The sequence below is a fragment of the Salmo salar genome, chromosome 12 (assembly GCF_965601325.2).
Source record: "Salmo salar chromosome 12, fSalSal1, whole genome shotgun sequence".
Classification (NCBI taxonomy): domain Eukaryota; kingdom Metazoa; phylum Chordata; class Actinopteri; order Salmoniformes; family Salmonidae; genus Salmo; species Salmo salar.
In genome coordinates this window covers 15,705,186-15,727,773 of record NC_138302.1, presented here as the reverse complement: position 1 = coordinate 15,727,773, position 22,588 = coordinate 15,705,186, and the positions used below count along the sequence as shown (strand labels likewise).

General features: G+C 42.1%; 3 protein-coding genes across 3 annotated transcripts; all 3 read right to left on the bottom strand.

Annotated features, from left to right (window-relative positions):
• Positions 1 to 4,012: 4,012 nt before the first annotated feature.
• On the bottom strand, positions 4,013 to 4,767 carry LOC145859356 (nanos homolog 3-like). Its single transcript, XM_082958416.1, has one exon. It carries the CDS (start codon positions 4,685 to 4,687, stop codon positions 4,013 to 4,015), a length of 675 nt encoding a protein of 224 aa, XP_082814542.1. The 5' UTR covers positions 4,688 to 4,767.
• A 7,746-nt stretch (positions 4,768 to 12,513) lies between these two features.
• On the bottom strand, positions 12,514 to 13,280 carry LOC145859311 (nanos homolog 3-like). The gene has a single exon (XM_082958385.1). The coding sequence runs from the start codon at positions 13,198 to 13,200 to the stop codon at positions 12,526 to 12,528; it is 675 nt and encodes a 224-aa protein (XP_082814511.1). The 5' UTR covers positions 13,201 to 13,280; the 3' UTR covers positions 12,514 to 12,525.
• Positions 13,281 to 21,040: 7,760 nt separating this feature from the next.
• LOC145859355 (nanos homolog 3-like) lies at positions 21,041 to 21,712 on the bottom strand. The gene has a single exon (XM_082958415.1). It carries the CDS (start codon positions 21,710 to 21,712, stop codon positions 21,041 to 21,043), a length of 672 nt encoding a protein of 223 aa, XP_082814541.1.
• Between the last annotated feature and the right edge of the window lie 876 nt (positions 21,713 to 22,588).

Sequence of the window (22,588 nt, the reverse complement as noted above, 5' to 3'; positions counted from 1 at the left end):
CAAACGTACAAAATCAGTAGGGTATCAAATACTTTTTTCCCCCACTGTAGGACTCGTTTTACTGTGGATATAGATACTTTTGTACCTGTTTCCTCCAGCATTTTCACAAGGTCCTTTACTGTTGTTCTGTGATTGATTTGCCCTTTTCACACCAAAGTACGTTCATCTCTAGGAGACAGAACGCGTCTCCTTCCACAGACGATGCACTCGCCATCTCACTGCACACTGCCTTATCCCATCAGGACAAGAGGAATAACTATGTAAGAATGCTTTTCATTGACTATAGCTCAGCATTCAACACCATAGTACCCTCTAAGCTCATCGTTAAGCTCGGGGCCCTGGGTCTGAACCCCGCCCTGTGCAACTGGGTCCTGGACTTCCTGACAGGCCGCCCCCAGTTGTGGAAGGTAGGAAACAACACCTCCACTTCGCTGATCCTCGTCACAGGGTTCCCACAAGGGTGCGTCCTCAGCTCCCTCCTGTACTCCCTGTTCACCCATGACTGCGTGGCCATGCACGCCTCCAACTCAATCATCAAGTTTGCGGACACAACAGTAGTAGGCCTGATTACCAACAATGACAAGACGGCCTACAGGGTTGTGGTGAGGGCCCTGGAAGTGTGGTGCCAGGAAAATAACTTCTCACTCAATATCAACAAAACAAAGGAGCTGATCGTGATTTCAGGAAACAGCAGAGGGAGCACGCCCCTATCCACATCGACGGGACAGCAGTGGAGAAGGTGGAAAGCTTCAAGTTCCTCGGCGTACACATCACTGACAATCTGAAATGGTCCACCCACACAGACAGTGTGGTGAAGAAGGCGCAACAGCGCCTCCTTAACCTCAGGAGGCTGAATAAATGTAGCTTCGCTCCTAAAACCCTCACAAACTTTTACAGATGCACAATTGAGAGCATCCTGTCGGGCTGTATCACCACCTGATTAGGCAAGTGCACTTTCCGCAACCGCAGGGCTCTCCAGAGGGGGGTACGGTCTGCCCAACACATCACCAGGGGCAAACTACCTGCCCTCCATGACACCTACAGCACCTGATGTCACAGGAAGGACAAAAATATCATCAAGGACAACAACCACTCGAGCCACTGCCTGTTCGCCCTGCTATCATCCAGAAGGCGAGGTCAGTACAGGTGCATCAAAGCTGGAACCGAGAGACTGAAAAACAGCTTCTATCTCAAGGCCATCAGACTGTTAAACAGCCATCACTAGCCGGCTCCCACCAGGTTACACAACCCTGCACTTTAGTGGCTGCTGCACCAGACTTGGAATCACTGGCCACTTTAATGTTTAAATAATGCTTACATACTGCTTTACTCATATCATATGTACTGTATTCTATTCTACTGTATTTTTTGTCAATGTCACTCCCGACATTGTTCGATCTAATGTGTACATATTTCTTAATTACATTATTTTACTTAGATTTGTGTGTATTGTTGTGAATAGTTAGATACTACTGCACTGTTGGAGCCAGGAACACAAGCATTTCTCTACACCCACAATAACATCTGATAAATATGTGTATGTGACCAATAAAATGTGATTTATTTGATTTGATATGCCGAACAACGCAGAGAGTAACCTCCCCTGCAGCAGATTGTGTTGACGAGCTGGAAGGCGCTCTGCATTACATTGGGTTGAAAGTTGCCTATGTACAGTACTGATCTTGGGTCAGTTTTTCATTATTTTTTGGTCGGCTTGGGGAGAGAAAGTTGATCCTAGATAAGTCATTACACTGCTGTTCAAAAGTTTGGGGTCATTTAGAAATGTCCTTGTTTTTGAAAGAAAAGGCCAAAAAATGGTCCATTAAAATAACATCAAATTGATCAGAAATACAGTGTAGACATTGTTAATTATAGAGCATTGGTTAAAGGAGGACATTCATACCTCAAATTTTGAATTACAGTGTGAAACGAAGAAAATGTTGTTGCAAATCTATTGGTTTAAGAATTGTTCCGACTTGAAAAGAACTTGAACACAATTATGTCGGAGTTACGGCTTCCCATTTTCCAGTGTCCCAGGAGAATATGAAGCCAGCATAATACAGCATTCAAGTGCTAGTCGTTACTAGGAAACGGACATTTCTGACTCGCTGACATGATTGACACCGTAAAAATCATCATAAAACGGCCTTGGAAGAGCCATAAGTGTAAACCAACATAATTTATTATTCTACATTAACCTGTTTAACTGGTACTAAATGCATTATGAAGAAAACTGTGTGATTTAGGCTCACGAAATATGAAATGCGTTATGAAGAATATCGTGTACTGTTGCCTTCACGAAAAAAAAGGCCTTTCTGACTACAAGTGCACCAGTATCCCAAAGTATTAAGCGAAATCAATCATAGAAAACAGCATTGGAATTAATAAAAATGGTTTTCCCACGAATTAAGTCGCACATAAATTTGTGTCGTTTCGCACAAATTCTGTTCAGAAAGTCTGCTCAGAAACTTCGAAAACAGTATATATAGCAATACAAACACCATTTATAAAACGGGATTAAATAAATACAACATTAAGGTATATTCATAACGTTCAATAATGAAGAAAAAATTGGCTATCGTGTTTAAATTCTTGTCTTTTCTCACGAATGAAACCACAAAAAAACGCACGAAATCTGCTGAAATACATTATGTACATGCACGAATGGAATGGGAGAATTGTGTTGTCAAATTGGCCTGAACCGGTTTTGAGTGTCCATTTACAATTTATTTACATTAAATGTATAGAATAATAGCAAACCACTCAAGTCAATTGGACACACATCAATTCATTGGAGACTGCCAGGGTTGGGTCACTAACCTCGATTTACAGAAAAGTGATGATTAACGGCCCATCTCAGGGTCCTAGACTCATATGGTGATTGGGGCCTAGACAACAATGGTTTGATGACTGTCTATCTGTGGAGCATTCTAGAAGGACTGGGCTGATCCAGAAAGCTGGTTGTGTGTCTTGTACTGCCCTACTTAGTTTGTTAATTTGGGAGTTTAAAAAGATGGCCTATTGACAAGATTGAAACGTGTCTGTTTCCTTACATCAGTGTTTCCCAACTCCAGTCCCCCAACAGTACATATTGTTGTTGTAGCCCCGGACAAACTCACCTGATTCAACTCAATGAGGGCTTGATGTTTAGTTGACAAATAGAATCAGGTGTACTAAGTATTTTATAAAACACAATGGAAACGACAAAGGAAAAACACAACTGAAACAGAAAGTATTATAAAACATACAATGGAAACTAGATAAACAGCCATCCTACTGAAATGACCAGTCCAGGCGAGTACCAGGGGCGGCGAACTGGAGCCTCTCTGCCAGCACATTCATGAGTAAAAGTAGATACCTTAATAGAAAATGACTCAAGTATAAGTGAAAGTCACCCAGTAAAATACTACTTGAGTAAAAGTCTAAAAGTTAATGGTTTAAAATATACTTCAGTATCTAAAGTAAATGTAATTGCTAAAATATACTACGGTATGAAAAGTAAAAAAGTAAAGCAAACCAGATGGCACCTTTTTGTTGTTCTTTATTAATTCACAGATAACCAGGGACACTCTCCAACACTCAGACATCATTTACAAACGAAGCATGTGTTTAGTGAGTCGGCCAGATCAGATGCAGTAGGGATGTTCTCTTGATAAGTGTGTGAATTAAACTATTGTCGTGTCCTGGTAAGCATTCAAAATGTAAACAATAGTTTTGGGTATCAGGGAAAATGTACGGAGTAAAAAGTACATCATTTTCTTTAGGAATGTAGTGAAGTAAAAGTCTTCATTTAATTAGGCATGTCAATTAAGAACAACTTCGTTTTTACAATGACGGCCAAACCCGGGCCAATTGTGCACCGCCCTATGGGACTCCCAATTACGGCCGGTTCTGATACAGCCTGGATTTGAACCACGGTGTCTGTAGTGACACCTCAAGCACTGAGATGCAGTGCCTTAAACCGCTGCGCCACTCGGAAGCCCAAGTAAAGTACAGATCCTCCAAAAACTACTCAAGTAGTACTTTCAAGTATTTCACCAAAGTACTTTACACCACTGGACATGACATAGACAGAGCTGTAGGTGGTTTCGACCAGGGGACAATGGTGCTTGGTGGCGATTTGGGCCCCGGTGACCCCGCAGAGAGGGCAGACATACAGCCGCAGGTACAGGCACATCATGTCCCCATCCTGGTCCTTGAGGTTGTGGGAGGAATACACAGACTCAGACTCCCCGTTGTATTTGCAGAAGCTGCAGAACTTTCGCTCAGGTGATGGCACCTCCTCCGGCGTGTTTCTCCCACTCTGGCCCCGGGTGCCCGCGGGGGATCTGGACGCTGCTGTAGGGGGCTCGGGACCCTCGGTGCTGCTCGGCCATAAAGGAGCGTCTTCATGCAAGAGGACGATTTCGGAATCCAGGGGTTCCATTTCGTGCCATAGTGGTGGTGTCGCCACAGGTGTTATCGGTGACAGCAAGGCTCGCGGCGGGAACTCTTCAAATTCCACCATGGTCGAGCATATCCCGGAGTCATGATCCTCAACGGTTAACGGTTCTGGGGTGAACTTGCCTAACTGCATCTCCCGCACTAGGTCAGCTAGCTTCATGTAGTCCCGCCACGGTTGGAAACTCTTGTTTTCGGACTCCATGTAAGGCGGTAGGTCTTGGAGTTGACAAATCATAGCGTTCATACGATCACTTGTATTTTTTATATCCCAACAGACTAGTGTTTGATAACGATCAGAATGTACCAGAATAAAGAACGCTGGGTCTAAACTGACAACTCAACTGAAGGCAAATTTGACAACATTCACGTTTTAACCTGTCAGTGTTTTGTTAAACAGCCAATCAGATGGCGTTGTGCGGAGTCCGTGGCTCGTGACAACAGCCAATCAAATGGTTTCAAACTGACATCTGCTAAATTGGCAATTTTAGAAGATCAACTATTTGGGATAAAATTTTACACCTCAACAATATTAAAAACTTCAAATATAACTGTTTAATCTATTCTAGGATCTAAATGGATAGGACTTAGATTATAATTCTTAGTTATATGAAGCTGTTTGATAATAGCCAATTGTAATAAGAAAATATCAGTAAAATAACTGTTAAAATTCAAAACTGCTTTTTTTCTTTTTTTAATATTTATTTATTTCACCTTTATTTAACCAGGTAGGCCAGTTGAGAACAAGTTCTCATTTACAACTGCGACCTGGCCAAGATAACACAATAGAAAAAAAGTCTATATACAATGAACTTCCTTGTTGTTCACTATGCTTCGACGTCCTTGCTGTTCACTACTACCAAAACGATTTTATAACACAATGGAAGTGACAAAGGAACAACAACTGAAACAGACAATATTATAAAACATACAATGGAAACGACATAAACAGGCATCCTACTGAAATGACCAGTCCAGGCAGGGACGGGACGGGGACGGGAGTTGGGGTAATCGGGGTTTGGAGAGAGCGATGTGGGACGGAGGGGAATACCGGGATTAGAGGAATGGGGAGAGGGAGGAATTTAGTTACAGTCAAATAAATACACAAGCAACAATCTATACAAAAGTCCTTCTGATTACCTCAATCACCAATAATGATTTTCCCTTTGGGGGGGGGATCAATAAAGTTAGGTTGAAATCCATCGAATTGAAGAAAGATGAAAAGTATCAACCCAGATTTGAACTGAAAGTGTGTGAAGTTATATGGACACAACGTTATAATAATAATGCAGTTCTATAAATCACATTTTATTGTGTCACATACACATATTTATCAGATGTTATTGCGGGTGTAGTGAAATGCTTGTGTTCCTGGCTCCAACAGTGCAGTAGTATCTAACTATTCACAGCAATACACACAAATCTAAAATTAAAATAATGGAATGAAGAAATATATAAATATTAGGACGAGCAATGTCAGAGTGGCATTGACTTAAATACAGTAGAATATAATTTAGTATATACATATGAGATGAGTAAAGCAATATGTAAACATTATTAAAGTGATTATTTTTCCATTATTAAAGTGGCCAGTGATTCCATGTCTGTGTATACAGTTGAAGTCTGAAGTTTACATACACCTTAGCCAAATACATTTAAACTCAGTTTTTCACAATTCCTGACATTTAATCCTAGTAAAAAATCCCTGTTTTAGGTCAGTTAGGATCACCACTTTATTTTAAGAATGTGAAATGTCAGATTAATAGTAGCGAGAATGATTTATGTCAGCTTTTATTTCTTTCATCACATTCCCAGCGGGTCAGATGTTTACATACACTCAATTAGTATTTGGTAGCATTGCCTTTAAATTGTTTAACTTGGGTCAAACGTTTCGGGTAGCCTTCCACAAGCTTGGTGAATTTTGGCGAGTGAATTTTGGCCCATTCCTCATAACAGAGCTGGTGTAACTGAGTCAGGTTTGTAGGCCTCCTTGCTCGCACACGCCTTTTCAGTTCTGCCCACAAATTTTCAATGGGATTGAGGTCAGGGCTTTGTGATGGCCACTCCACTACCTTGACTTTGTTGTCCTTAAGCCATTTTGCCACAACTTTGGAAGTATGCTTGGGGTCAATGTCCATTTGGAAGACCCGTTTGCGACGAAGCTTTAACTTCCTGACTGATGTCTTGAGATGTTGCTTCAATATATCCAGATAATTTCCCTTCCTCGTGATGCCATCTATTTTGTGAAATGCACCAGTCCTCCTGCAGCAAAGCACCCCCATAACATGATGCTGCCACCCCCATGCTTCACGGTTGGGATGGTGTTTTTCGGCTTGCAAGCCTCCCCCTTTTCCCTCCAAACATAACAATGGCCATTATGGCCAAACAGTTCTATTTTTGTTTCATCAGACCAGAGGACATTTCTCCAAAAAGTACGATCTTTGTCCTCATGTGCAGTTGCAAACCGTAGTCTGGCTTTTTTTATGGAGGTTTTGGAGCAGTGGCTTCTTCCTTGCTGAGATGTCTTTCAGGTTATGTCGATATACAGTGGTGGAAAAAAGTATTTGATCCCCTGCTGATTTTGTACGTTTGCCCACTTACAAAGAAATGATCAGTCTATAATTTTAATGGTGGGTTTATTTGAACAGTGAGAGACAGAATAACAACAAAAAAATCCAGAAAAACACATGTCAAAAATGTTATAAAATTATTAGCATTTTAATGAGGGAAATAAGTATTTGACCCCTCTGCAAAACATGACTTAGTACTTGGTGGCAAAACCCTTGTTGGCAATCACAGAGGTCAGACGTTTCTTGTAGTTGGCCACCAGGTTTGCACACATCTCAGGAGGGATTTTGTCCCACACCTCTTTGCAGATCTTCTCCAAGTCATTAAGGTTTCGAGGCTTACGTTTGGCAACTCGAACCTTCAGCTCCCTTCACAGATTTTCTATGGGATTAAGGTCTGGAGACTGGCTAGGCCACTCCAGGACCTTAATGTGCTTCTTCTTGAGCCACTCCTTTGTTGCCTTGCCCGTGTGTTTTGGGTCATTGTCATGCTGGAATAACCATCCACGACCCATTTTCAATGAGCCTGGCTGAGGGAGGGATGTTCTCACCCAAGATTTGACGGTACATGGCCCCGTCCATCGTCCCTTTGATGCAGTGACGTTGTCCTGTCCCCTTAGCAGAAAAACACCCCCAAAGCATAATGTTTCCACCTCCATGTTTGACGGTGGAGATGGTGTTCTTGGGGTGATAGGCAGCATTCCTACTCCTCCAAACACGGCGAGTTGAGTTGATGCCAAAGAGCTCCATTTTGGTCTCATCTGACCACAACACTTTCACCAGCTGTCATCTGAATCATTCAGATGTTAATTTTCAAACTTCAGACGGGCATGTATATGTATTCTTGAGCAGGGGGACCTTGCGGCAGCTGCAGGATTTCAGTCCTTCACGGCGTAGTGTGTTACCAATTGTTTTCTTGGGGACTATGGTCCCAGCTGCCTTGAGATCATTGACAAGATCCTCCCGTGTAGTTCAGGGATTGATTCCTCACCGTTCTCATGATCATTGCAACCCCACGAGGTGAGATCTTGCATGGAGCCCCAGGCCGAGGGATATTGACAGTTCTTTTGTGTTTCTTCCATTTGCGAATAATCGCACCAAATGTTGTCACCTTCTCACCAAGCTGCTTGGCGATGGTCTTGTAGCCCATTCCAGCCTTGTGTTTGTCTACAATCTTGTCCCTGACATCCTTGGAGAGCTCTTTGGTCTTGGACATGGTGGAGAGTTTTGAATCTGATTGATTGATTGCTTCTGTGGACAGATGTCTTTTTTACAGGTAACAAGCTGCGGTTAGGAGCTCTTTACCTGTATAAAAGACACCTGGGAGCCAGAAATCTTTCTGATTGAGAGGGGGTCAAATACTTATTTCCCTCATTAAAATGCAAATCAATTTATAACATTTTAGACATGCGTTTTTCTGGATTTGTTTTGTTGTTATTCTGTCTCTCACTGTTCAAATAAACCTACCATTAAAATTATAGACTGATCCTTTCTTTATCAGTGGGCAAACGTACAAAATCAGTAGGGTATCAAATACTTTTTTCCCCCACTGTAGGACTCGTTTTACTGTGGATATAGATACTTTTGTACCTGTTTCCTCCAGCATTTTCACAAGGTCCTTTACTGTTGTTCTGTGATTGATTTGCCCTTTTCACACCAAAGTACGTTCATCTCTAGGAGACAGAACGCGTCTCCTTCCACAGACGATGCACTCGCTATCTCACTGCACACTGCCTTATCCCATCAGGACAAGAGGAATAACTATGTAAGAATGCTTTTCATTGACTATAGCTCAGCATTCAACACCATAGTACCCTCTAAGCTCATCGTTAAGCTCGGGGCCCTGGGTCTGAACCCCGCCCTGTGCAACTGGGTCCTGGACTTCCTGACAGGCCGCCCCCAGTTGTGGAAGGTAGGAAACAACACCTCCACTTCGCTGATCCTCGTCACAGGGTTCCCACAAGGGTGCGTCCTCAGCTCCCTCCTGTACTCCCTGTTCACCCATGACTGCGTGGCCATGCACGCCTCCAACTCAATCATCAAGTTTGCGGACACAACAGTAGTAGGCCTGATTACCAACAATGACAAGACGGCCTACAGGGTTGAGGTGAGGGCCCTGGAAGTGTGGTGCCAGGAAAATAACCTCTCACTCAATATCAACAAAACAAAGGAGCTGATCGTGGACTTCAGGAAACAGCAGAGGGAGCAGCCCCATATCCATATCGACGGGACAGCAGTGGAGAAGGTGGAAAGCTTCAAGTTCCTCGGCGTACACATCACTGACAATCTGAAATGGTCCACCCACACAGACAGTGTGGTGAAGAAGGCGCAACAGCGCCTCCTTAACCTCAGGAGGCTGAATAAATGTAGCTTCGCTCCTAAAACCCTCACAAACTTTTACAGATGCACAATTGAGAGCATCCTGTCGGGCTGTATCACCACCTGATTAGGCAAGTGCACTTTCCGCAACCGCAGGGCTCTCCAGAGGGGGGTACGGTCTGCCCAACACATCACCAGGGGCAAACTACCTGCCCTCCATGACACCTACAGCACCTGATGTCACAGGAAGGACAAAAATATCATCAAGGACAACAACCACTCGAGCCACTGCCTGTTCGCCCTGCTATCATCCAGAAGGCGAGGTCAGTACAGGTGCATCAAAGCTGGAACCGAGAGACTGAAAAACAGCTTCTATCTCAAGGCCATCAGACTGTTAAACAGCCATCACTAGCAGGCTCCCACCCGGTTACACAACCCTGCAATTTAGTGGCTGCTGCACCAGACTTGGAATCACTGGCCACTTTAATGTTTAAATAATGCTTACATACTGCTTTACTCATATCATATGTACTGTATTCTATTCTACTGTATTTTTTGTCAATGTCACTCCCGACATTGTTCGATCTAATGTGTACATATTTCTTAATTACATTATTTTACTTAGATTTGTGTGTATTGTTGTGAATAGTTAGATACTACTGCACTGTTGGAGCCAGGAACACAAGCATTTCTCTACACCCACAATAACATCTGATAAATATGTGTATGTGACCAATAAAATGTGATTTATTTGATTTGATATGCCGAACAACGCAGAAAGTAACCTCCCCTGCAGCAGATTGTGTTGACGAGCTGGAAGGCGCTCTGCATTACATTGGGTTGAAAGTTGCCTATGTACAGTACTGATCTTGGGTCAGTTTTTCATTATTTTTTGGTCGGCTTGGGGAGAGAAAGTTGATCCTAGATAAGTCATTACACTGCTGTTCAAAAGTTTGGGGTCATTTAGAAATGTCCTTGTTTTTGAAAGAAAAGGCCAAAAAATGGTCCATTAAAATAACATCAAATTGATCAGAAATACAGTGTAGACATTGTTAATTATAGAGCATTGGTTAAAGGAGGACATTCATACCTCAAATTTTGAATTACAGTGTGAAACGAAGAAAATGTTGTTGCAAATCTATTGGTTTAAGAATTGTTCCGACTTGAAAAGAACTTGAACACAATTATGTCGGAGTTACGACTTCCCATTTTCCAGTGTCCCAGGAGAATATGAAGCCAGCATAATACAGCATTCAAGTGCTAGTCGTTACTAGGAAACGGACATTTCTGACTCGCTGACATGATTGACACCGTAAAAATCATCATAAAACGGCCTTGGAAGAGCCATAAGTGTAAACCAACATAATTTATTATTCTACATTAACCTGTTTAACTGGTACTAAATGCATTATGAAGAAAACTGTGTGATTTATGCTCCACGAAATATGAATGCTTTATGAAGAATATCGTGTACTGTTGCCTTCACGAAAAAAAAGGCCTTTCTGACTACAAGTGCACCAGTATCCCAAAGTATTAAGCGAAATCAATCATAGAAAACAGCATTGGAATTAATAAAAATGTTTTTCCCACGAATTAAGTCGCACATAAATTAGTGTCTTTTCTCACAAATTCTGTTCAGAAAGTCTGCTCAGAAACATCGAAAACAGTATATATAGCAATACAAACACCATTTATAAAACGGGATTAAATAAATACAACATTAAGTTATATTCATAACGTTCAATAATGAAGAAAAAATTGGCTATCGTGTTTAAATTCTTGTCTTTTCTCACGAATTAAACCACAAAAAAACGCACGAAATCTGCTGAAATACATTATGTACATGCACGAATGGAATGGGAGAATTGTGTTGTCAAATTGGCCTGAACCGGTTTTGAGTGTCCATTTACAATTTATTTACATTAAATGTATAGAATAATAGCAAACCACTCAAGTCAATTGGACACACATCAATTCATGGGAGACTGCCAGGGTTGGGTCACTAACCTCGATTTACAGAAAAGTGATGATTAACGGCCCATCTCAGGGTCCTAGACTCATATGGTGATTGGGGCCTAGACAACAATGGTTTGATGACTGTCTATCTGTGGAGCATTCTAGAAGGACTGGGCTGATCCAGAAAGCTGGTTGTGTGTCTTGTACTGCCCTACTTAGTTTGTTAATTTGGGAGTTTAAAAAGATGGCCTATTGACAAGATTGAAACGTGTCTGTTTCCTTACATCAGTGTTTCCCAACTCCAGTCCCCCAACAGTACATATTGTTGTTGTAGCCCCGGACAAACTCACCTGATTCAACTCAATGAGGGCTTGATGTTTAGTTGACAAATAGAATCAGGTGTACTAAGTATTTTATAAAACACAATGGAAACGACAAAGGAAAAACACAACTGAAACAGAAAGTATTATAAAACATACAATGGAAACTAGATAAACAGCCATCCTACTGAAATGACCAGTCCAGGCGAGTACCAGGGGCGGCGAACTGGAGCCTCTCTGCCAGCACATTCATGAGTAAAAGTAGATACCTTAATAGAAAATGACTCAAGTATAAGTGAAAGTCACCCAGTAAAATACTACTTGAGTAAAAGTCTAAAAGTTAATGGTTTAAAATATACTTCAGTATCTAAAGTAAATGTAATTGCTAAAATATACTACGGTATGAAAAGTAAAAAAGTAAAGCAAACCAGATGGCACCTTTTTGTTGTTCTTTATTAATTCACAGATAACCAGGGACACACTCCAACACTCAGACATCATTTACAAACGAAGCATGTGTTTAGTGAGTCGGCCAGATCAGATGCAGTAGGGATGTTCTCTTGATAAGTGTGTGAATTAAACTATTGTCGTGTCCTGGTAAGCATTCAAAATGTAAACAATAGTTTTGGGTATCAGGGAAAATGTACGGAGTAAAAAGTACCTCATTTTCTTTAGGAATGTAGTGAAGTAAAAGTCTTCATTTAATTAGGCATGTCAATTAAGAACAGCTTCGTTTTTACAATGACGGCCAAACCCGGGCCAATTGTGCGCCGCCCTATGGGACTCCCAATCACGGCCGGTTCTGATACAGCCTGGATTCGAACCACGGTGTCTGTAGTGACACCTCAAGCACTGAGATGCAGTGCCTTAGACCGCTGCGCCACTCGGAAGCCCAAGGAAAGTACAGATCCTCCAAAAACTACTTAAGTAGTACTTTCAAGTATTTCAACAAAGTACTTTACACCACTGGACATGACATAGACAGAGCTGTAGGTGGTTTCGACCAGGGGACAATGGTGCTTGGTGGCGATTTGGGCCCCGGTGACCCCGCAGAGAGGGCAGACATACAGCCGCAGGTACAGGCACATCATGTCCCCATCCTGGTCCTTGAGGTTGTGGGAGGAATACACAGACTCAGACTCCCCGTTGTATTTGCAGAAGCTGCAGAACTTTCGCTCAGGTGATGGCACCTCCTCCGGCGTGTTTCTCCCACTCTGGCCCCGGGTGCCCGCGGGGGATCTGGACGCTGCTGTAGGGGGCTCGGGACCCTCGGTGCTGCTCGGCCATAAAGGAGCGTCTTCATGCAAGAGGACGATTTCGGAATCCAGGGGTTCCATTTCGTGCCATAGTGGTGGTGTCGCCACAGGTGTTATCGGTGACAGCAAGGCTCGCGGCGGGAACTCTTCAAATTCCACCATGGTCGAGCATATCCCGGAGTCATGATCCTCAACGGTTAACGGTTCTGGGGTGAACTTGCCTAACTGCATCTCCCGCACTAGGTCAGCTAGCTTCATGTAGTCCCGCCACGGTTGGAAACTCTTGTTTTCGGACTCCATGTAAGGCGGTAGGTCTTGGAGTTGACAAATCATAGCGTTCATACGATCACTTGTATTTTTTATATCCCAACAGACTAGTGTTTGATAACGATCAGAATGTACCAGAATAAAGAACGCTGGGTCTAAACTGACAACTCAACTGAAGGCAAATTTGACAACATTCACGTTTTAACCTGTCAGTGTTTTGTTAAACAGCCAATCAGATGGCGTTGTGCGGAGTCCGTGGCTCGTGACAACAGCCAATCAAATGGTTTCAAACTGACAACTGCTAAATTGGCAATTTTAGAAGATCAACTATTTGGGATAAAATTTTACACCTCAACAATATTAAAAACTTCAAATATAACTGTTTAATCTATTCTAGGATCTAAATGGATAGGACTTAGATTATAATTCTTAGTTATATGAAGCTGTTTGATAATAGCCAATTGTAATAAGAAAATATCAGTAAAATAACTGTTAAAATTCAAAACTGCTTTTTTTCTTTTTTTAATATTTATTTATTTCACCTTTATTTAACCAGGTAGGCCAGTTGAGAACAAGTTCTCATTTACAACTGCGACCTGGCCAAGATAACACAATAGAAAAAAAGTCTATATACAGTGAACTTCCTTGTTGTTCACTATGCTTCGACGTCCTTGCTGTTCACTACTACCAAAACGATTTTATAACACAATGGAAGTGACAAAGGAACAACAACTGAAACAGACAATATTATAAAACATACAATGGAAACGACATAAACAGGCATCCTACTGAAATGACCAGTCCAGGCAGGGACGGGACGGGGACGGGAGTTGGGGTAATCGGGGTTTGGAGAGAGCGATGTGGGACGGAGGGGAATACCGGGATTAGAGGAATGGGGAGAGGGAGGAATTTAGTTACAGTCAAATAAATACACAAGCAACAATCTATACAAAAGTCCTTCTGATTACCTCAATCACCAATAATGATTTTCCCTTTGGGGGGGGGATCAATAAAGTTAGGTTGAAATCCATCGAATTGAAGAAAGATGAAAAGTATCAACCCAGATTTGAACTGAAAGTGTGTGAAGTTATATGGACACAACGTTATAATAATAATAATGCAGTTCTATAAATCACATTTTATTGTGTCACATACACATATTTATCAGATGTTATTGCGGGTGTAGTGAAATGCTTGTGTTCCTGGCTCCAACAGTGCAGTAGTATCTAACTATTCACAGCAATACACACAAATCTAAAATTAAAATAATGGAATGAAGAAATATATAAATATTAGGACGAGCAATGTCAGAGTGGCATTGACTTAAATACAGTAGAATATAATTTAGTATATACATATGAGATGAGTAAAGCAATATGTAAACATTATTAAAGTGATTATTGTTCCATTATTAAAGTGGCCAGTGATTCCATGTCTGTGTATACAGTTGAAGTCTGAAGTTTACATACACCTTAGCCAAATACATTTAAACTCAGTTTTTCACAATTCCTGACATTTAATCCTAGTAAAAAATCCCTGTTTTAGGTCAGTTAGGATCACCACTTTATTTTAAGAATGTGAAATGTCAGATTAATAGTAGCGAGAATGATTTATGTCAGCTTTTATTTCTTTCATCACATTCCCAGCGGGTCAGATGTTTACATACACTAAATTAGTATTTGGTAGCATTGCCTTTAAATTGTTTAACTTGGGTCAAACGTTTCGGGTAGCCTTCCACAAGCTTGGTGAATTTTGGCGAGTGAATTTTGGCCCATTCCTCATAACAGAGCTGGTGTAACTGAGTCAGGTTTGTAGGTCTCCTTGCTCGCACACGCCTTTTCAGTTCTGCCCACAAATTTTCTATGGGATTGAGGTCAGGGCTTTGTGATGGCCACTCCACTACCTTGACTTTGTTGTCCTTAAGCCATTTTGCCACATCTTTGGAAGTATGCTTGGGGTCAATGTCCATTTGGAAGACCCGTTTGCGACGAAGCTTTAACTTCCTGACTGATGTCTTGAGATGTTGCTTCAATATATCCAGATAATTTCCCTTCCTCGTGATGCCATCTATTTTGTGAAATGCACCAGTCCTCCTGCAGCAAAGCACCCCCATAACATGATGCTGCCACCCCCATGCTTCACGGTTGGGATGGTGTTTTTCGGCTTGCAAGCCTCCCCCTTTTCCCTCCAAACATAACAATGGCCATTATGGCCAAACAGTTCTATTTTTGTTTCATCAGACCAGAGGACATTTCTCCAAAAAGTACTATCTTTGTCCTCATGTGCAGTTGCAAACCGTAGTCTGGCTTTTTTTATGGAGCTTTTGGAGCAGTGGCTTCTTCCTTGCTGAGATGTCTTTCAGGTTATGTCGATATACAGTGGTGGAAAAAAGTATTTGATCCCCTGCTGATTTTGTACGTTTGCCCACTTACAAAGAAATTATCAGTCTATAATTTTAATGGTGGGTTTATTTGAACAGTGAGAGACAGAATAACAACAAAAAAATCCAGAAAAACACATGTCAAAAATGTTATAAAATTATTAGCATTTTAATGAGGGAAATAAGTATTTGACCCCTCTGCAAAACATGACTTAGTACTTGGTGGCAAAACCCTTGTTGGCAATCACAGAGGTAAGACGTTTCTTGTAGTTGGCCACCAGGTTTGCACACATCTCAGGAGGGATTTTGTCCCACACCTCTTTGCAGATCTTCTCCAAGTCATTAAGGTTTCGAGGCTTACGTTTGGCAACTCGAACCTTCAGCTCCCTCCACAGATTTTCTATGGGATTAAGGTCTGGAGACTGGCTAGGCCACTCCAGACCTTGAGCCACTCCTTTGTTGCCTTGCCCGTGTGTTTTGGGTCATTGTCATGCTGGAATAACCATCCACGACCCATTTTCAATGAGCCTGGCTGAGGGAGGGATGTTCTCACCCAAGATTTGACGGTACATGGCCCCGTCCATCGTCCCTTTGATGCAGTGACGTTGTCCTGTCCCCTTAGCAGAAAAACACCCCCAAAGCATAATGTTTCCACCTCCATGTTTGACGGTGGAGATGGTGTTCTTGGGGTGATAGGCAGCATTCCTACTCCTCCAAACACGGCGAGTTGAGTTGATGCCAAAGAGCTCCATTTTGGTCTCATCTGACCACAACACTTTCACCAGCTGTCATCTGAATCATTCAGATGTTCATTTTCAAACTTCAGACGGGCATGTATATGTGCTTTCTTGAGCAGGGGGACCTTGCGGCAGCTGCAGGATTTCAGTCCTTCACGGCGTAATGTGTTACCAATTGTTTTCTTGGGGACTATGGTCCCAGCTGCCTTGAGATCATTGACAAGATCCTCCCGTGTAGTTCAGGGATTGATTCCTCACCGTTCTCATGATCATTGCAACCCCACGAGGTGAGATCTTGCATGGAGCCCCAGGCCGAGGGATATTGACAGTTCTTTTGTGTTTCTTCCATTTGCGAATAATCGCACCAAATGTTGTCACCTTCTCACCAAGCTGCTTGGCGATGGTCTTGTAGCCCATTCCAGCCTTGTGTTTGTCTACAATCTTGTCCCTGACATCCTTGGAGAGCTCTTTGGTCTTGGACATGGTGGAGAGTTTTGAATCTGATTGATTGATTGATTGCTTCTGTGGACAGATGTCTTTTTTACAGGTAACAAGCTGCGGTTAGGAGGTCGTTACCTGTATAAAAGACACCTGGGAGCCAGAAATCTTTCTGATTGAGAGGGGGTCAAATACTTATTTCCCTCATTAAAATGCAAATCAATTTATAACATTTTAGACATGCGTTTTTCTGGATTTGTTTTGTTGTTATTCTGTCTCTCACTGTTCAAATAAACCTACCATTCAAATTATAGACTGATCCTTTCTTTATCAGTGGGCAAACGTACAAAATCAGTAGGGTATCAAATACTTTTTTCCCCCACTGTAGGACTCGTTTTACTGTGGATATAGATAGTTTTGTACCTGCTTCCTCCAGCATTTTCACAAGGTCCTTTACTGTTGTTCTGGGATTGATTTGCACTTTTCACACCAAAGTACGTTGATCTCTAGGAGACAGAACGCATCTGTTTCCACAGACGATGCACTCGCCATCTCACTGCACACTGCCTTATCCCATCAGGACAAGAGGAATAACTATGTAAGAATGCTTTTCATTGACTATAGCTCAGCATTCACCACCATAGTACCCTCTAAGCTCATCGTTAAGCTCGGGGCCCTGGGTCTGAACCCCGCCCTGTGCAACTGGGTCCTGGACTTCCTGACGGGCCGCCCCCAGTTGTGGAAGGTAGGAAACAACACCTCCACTTCGCTGATCCTCGTCACAGGGTTCCCACAAGGGTGCGTCCTCAGCTCCCTCCTGTACTCCCTGTTCACCCATGACTGCGTTGCCATGCATGCCTCCAACTCAATCATCAAGTTTGCGGACACAACAGTAGTAGGCCTGATTACCAACAATGACAAGACGGCCTACAGGGTTGTGGTGAGGGCCCTGGAAGTGTGGTGCCAGGAAAATAACTTCTCACTCAATATCAACAAAACAAAGGAGCTGATCGTGATTTCAGGAAACAGCAGAGGGAGCACGCCCCTATCCACATCGACGGGACAGCAGTGGAGAAGGTGGAAAGCTTCAAGTTCCTCGGCGTACACATCACTGACAATCTGAAATGGTCCACCCACACAGACAGTGTGGTGAAGAAGGCGCAACAGCGCCTCCTTAACCTCAGGAGGCTGAATAAATGTAGCTTCGCCCCTAAAACCCTCACAAACTTTTACAGATGCACAATTGAGAGCATCCTGTCGGGCTGTATCACCACCTGATTAGGCAAGTGCACTTTCCGCAACCGCAGGGCTCTCCAGAGGGGGGTACGGTCTGCCCAACACATCACCAGGGGCAAACTACCTGCCCTCCATGACACCTACAGCACCCGATGTCACAGGAAGGACAAAAATATCATCAAGGACAACAACCACTCGAGCCACTGCCTGTTCGCCCTGCTATCATCCAGAAGGCGAGGTCAGTACAGGTGCATCAAAGCTGGAACCGAGAGACTGAAAAACAGCTTCTATCTCAAGGCCATCAGACTGTTAAACAGCCATCACTAGCAGGCTCCCACCCGGTTACACAACCCTGCACTTTAGTGGCTGCTGCACCAGACTTGGAATCACTGGCCACTTTAATGTTTAAATAATGCTTACATACTGCTTTACTCATATCATATGTACTGTATTCTATTCTACTGTATTTTTTGTCAATGTCACTCCCGACATTGTTCGATCTAATGTGTACATATTTCTTAATTACATTATTTTACTTAGATTTGTGTGTATTGTTGTGAATAGTTAGATACTACTGCACTGTTGGAGCCAGGAACACAAGCATTTCTCTACACCCACAATAACATCTGATAAATATGTGTATGTGACCAATAAAATGTGATTTATTTGATTTGATATGCCGAACAACGCAGAAAGTAACCTCCCCTGCAGCAGATTGTGTTGACGATCTGGAAGGCGCTCTGCATTACATTGGGTTGAAAGTTGCCTATGTACAGTACTGATCTTGGGTCAGTTTTTCATTATTTTCTGGTCGGCTTGGGGAGAGAAAGTTGATCCTAGATAAGTCATTACACTGCTGTTCAAAAGTTTGGGGTCATTTAGAAATGTCCTTGTTTTTGAAAGAAAAGGCCAAAAAATGGTCCATTAAAATAACATGAAATTGATCAGAAATACAGTGTAGACATTGTTAATTATAGAGCATTGGTTAAAGGAGAACATTCATACCTCAAATTTTGAATTACAGTGTGAAACGAAGAAAATGTTGTTGCAAATCTATTGGTTTAAGAATTGTTCCGACTTGAAAAGAACTTGAACACAATTATGTCGGAGTTACGGCTTCCCATTTTCCAGTGTCCCAGGAGAATATGAAGCCAGCATAATACAGCATTCAAGTGCTAGTCGTTACTAGGAAACGGACATTTCTGACTCGCTGACATGATTGACACCGTAAAAATCATCATAAAACGGCCTTGGAAGAGCCATAAGTGTAAACCAACATAATTTATTATTCTACATTAACCTGTTTAACTGGTACTAAATGCATTATGAAGAAAACTGTGTGATTTAGGCTCACGAAATATGAAATGCGTTATGAAGAATATCGTGTACTGTTGCCTTCACGAAAAAAAAGGCCTTTCTGACTACAAGTGCACCAGTATCCCAAAGTATTAAGCGAAATCAATCATAGAAAACAGCATTGGAATTAATAAAAATGGTTTTCCCACGAATTAAGTCGCACATAAATTTGTGTCTTTTCGCACAAATTCTGTTCAGAAAGTCTGCTCAGAAACTTCGAAAACAGTATATATAGCAATACAAACACCATTTATAAAACGGGATTAAATAAATACAACATTAAGTTATATTCATAACGTTCAATAATGAAGAAAAAATTGGCTATCGTGTTTAAATTCTTGTCTTTTCTCACGAATTAAACCACAAAAAAACGCACGAAATCTGCTGAAATACATTATGTACATGCACGAATGGAATGGGAGAATTGTGTTGTCAAATTGGCCTGAACCGGTTTTGAGTGACCATTTACAATTTATTTACATTAAATGTATAGAATAATAGCAAACCACTCAAGTCAATTGGACACACATCAATTCATTGGAGACTGCCAGGGTTGGGTCACTAACCTCGATTTACAGAAAAGTGATGATTAACGGCCCATCTCAGGGTCCTAGACTCATATGGTGATTGGGGCCTAGACAACAATGGTTTGATGACTGTCTATCTGTGGAGCATTCTAGAAGAACTGGGCTGATCCAGAAAGCTGGTTGTGTGTCTTGTACTGCCCTACGTAGTTTGTTAATTTGGGAGTTTAAAAAGATGGCCTATTGACAAGATTGAAACGTGTCTGTTTCCTTACATCAGTGTTTCCCAACTCCAGTCCCCCAACAGTACATATTGTTGTTGTAGCCCCGGACAAACTCACCTGATTCAACTCAATGAGGGCTTGATGATTAGTTGACAAATAGAATCAGGTGTACTAAGTATTTTATAAAACTCAATGGAAACGACAAAGGAAAAACACAACTGAAACAGAAAGTATTATAAAACATACAATGGAAACTAGATAAACAGCCATCCTACTGAAATGACCAGTCTAGGCGAGTACCAGGGGCGGCGAACTGGAGCCTCTCTGCCAGCACATTCATGAGTAAAAGTAGATACCTTAATAGAAAATGACTCAAGTATAAGTGAAAGTCACCCAGTAAAATACTACTTGAGTAAAAGTCTAAAAGTTAATGGTTTAAAATATACTTCAGTATCTAAAGTAAATGTAATTGCTAAAATATACTACGGTATGAAAAGTAAAAAAGTAAAGCAAACCAGATGGCACCTTTTTGTTGTTCTTTATTAATTCACAGATAACCAGGGACACTCTCCAACACTCAGACATCATTTACAAACGAAGCATGTGTTTAGTGAGTCGGCCAGATCAGATGCAGTAGGGATGTTCTCTTGATAAGTGTGTGAATTAAACTATTGTCGTGTCCTGGTAAGCATTCAAAATGTAAACAATAGTTTTGGGTATCAGGGAAAATGTACGGAGTAAAAAGTACATCATTTTCTTTAGGAATGTAGTGAAGTAAAAGTCTTCATTTAATTAGGCATGTCAATTAAGAACAGCTTCGTTTTTACAATGACAGCCAAACCCGGACAACGCTGGGCCAATTGTGCGCCGCCCTATGGGACTCCCAATCACGGCCGGTTCTGATACAGCCTGGATTCGAACCACGGTGTCTGTAGTGACACCTCAAGCACTGAGATGCAGTGCCTTAGACCGCTGCGCCACTCGGAAGCCCAAGGAAAGTACAGATCCTCCAAAAACTACTTAAGTAGTACTTTCAAGTATTTCAACAAAGTACTTTACACCACTGGACATGACATAGACAGAGCTGTAGGTGGTTTCGACCAGGGGACAATGGTGCTTGGTGGCGATTTGGGCCCCGGTGACCCCGCAGAGAGGGCAGACATACAGCCTCAGGTACAGGCACATCATGTCCCCATCCTGGTCCTTGAGGTTGTGGGAGGAATACACAGACTCAGACTCCCCGTTGTATTTGCAGAAGCTGCAGAACTTTCGCTCAGGTGATGGCACCTCCTCCGGCGTGTTTCTCCCACTCTGGCCCCGGGTGCCCGCGGGGGATCTGGACGCTGCTGTAGGGGGCTCGGGACCCTCGGTGCTGCTCGGCCATAAAGGAGCGTCTTCATGCAAGAGGACGATTTCGGAATCCAGGGGTTCCATTTCGTGCCATAGTGGTGGTGTCGCCACAGGTGTTATCGGTGACAGCAAGGCTCGCGGCGGGAACTCTTCAAATTCCACCATGGTCGAGCATATCCCGGAGTCATGACCCTCAACGGTTAACGGTTCTGGGGTGAACTTGCCTAACTGCATCTCCCGAACTAGGTCAGCTAGCTTCATGTAGTCCCGCCACGGTTGGAAACTCTTGTTTTCGGACTCCATGTAAGGTGGTAGTTGGAGTTGACAAATCATAGCGTTCATACGATCACTTGTATTTTTTATATCCCAACAGACTAGTGTTTGATAACGATCAGAATGTACCAGAATAAAGAACGCTGGGTCTAAACTGACAACTCAACTGAAGGCAAATTTGACAACATTCACGTTTTAACCTGTCAGTGTTTTGTTAAACAGCCAATCAGATGGCATTGTGCGGAGTCCGTGGCTCGTGACAACAGCCAATCAAATGGTTTCACACTGACAACTGCTAAATTGGCAATTTTAGAAGATCAACTATTTGGGATAAAATTTTACACCTCAACAATATTAAAAACTTCAAATATAACTGTTTAATCTATTCTAGGATCTAAATGGATAGGACTTAGATTATAATTCTTAGTTATATGAAGCTGTTTGATAATAGCCAATTGTAATAAGAAAATATCAGTAAAATAACTGTTAAAATTCAAAACTGCTTTTTTTCTTTTTTTAATATTTATTTATTTCACCTTTATTTAACCAGGTAGGCCAGTTGAGAACAAGTTCTCATTTACAACTGCGACCTGGCCAAGATAACACAATAGAAAAAAAGTCTATATACAGTGAACTTCCTTGTTGTTCACTATGCTTCGACGTCCTTGCTGTTCACTACTACCAAAACGATTTTATAACACAATGGAAATGACAAAGGAACAACAACTGAAACAGACAATATTATAAAACATACAATGGAAACGACATAAACAGGCATCCTACTGAAATGACCAGTCCAGGCAGGGACGGGACGGGGACGGGAGTTGGGGTAATCGGGGTTTGGAGAGAGCGATGTGGGACGGAGGGGAATACCGGGATTAGAGGAATGGGGAGAGGGAGGAATTTAGTTACAGTCAAATAAATACACAAGCAACAATCTATACA

Bases quoted from the DNA above. Each gene is read 5' to 3' on its own strand.
- LOC145859356 (XM_082958416.1), bottom strand. From the start codon at position 4,687: ATGAACGCTATGATTTGTCAACTCCAAGACCTACCGCCTTACATGGAG.
- LOC145859311 (XM_082958385.1), bottom strand. From the start codon at position 13,200: ATGAACGCTATGATTTGTCAACTCCAAGACCTACCGCCTTACATGGAG.
- LOC145859355 (XM_082958415.1), bottom strand. From the start codon at position 21,712: ATGAACGCTATGATTTGTCAACTCCAACTACCACCTTACATGGAGTCC.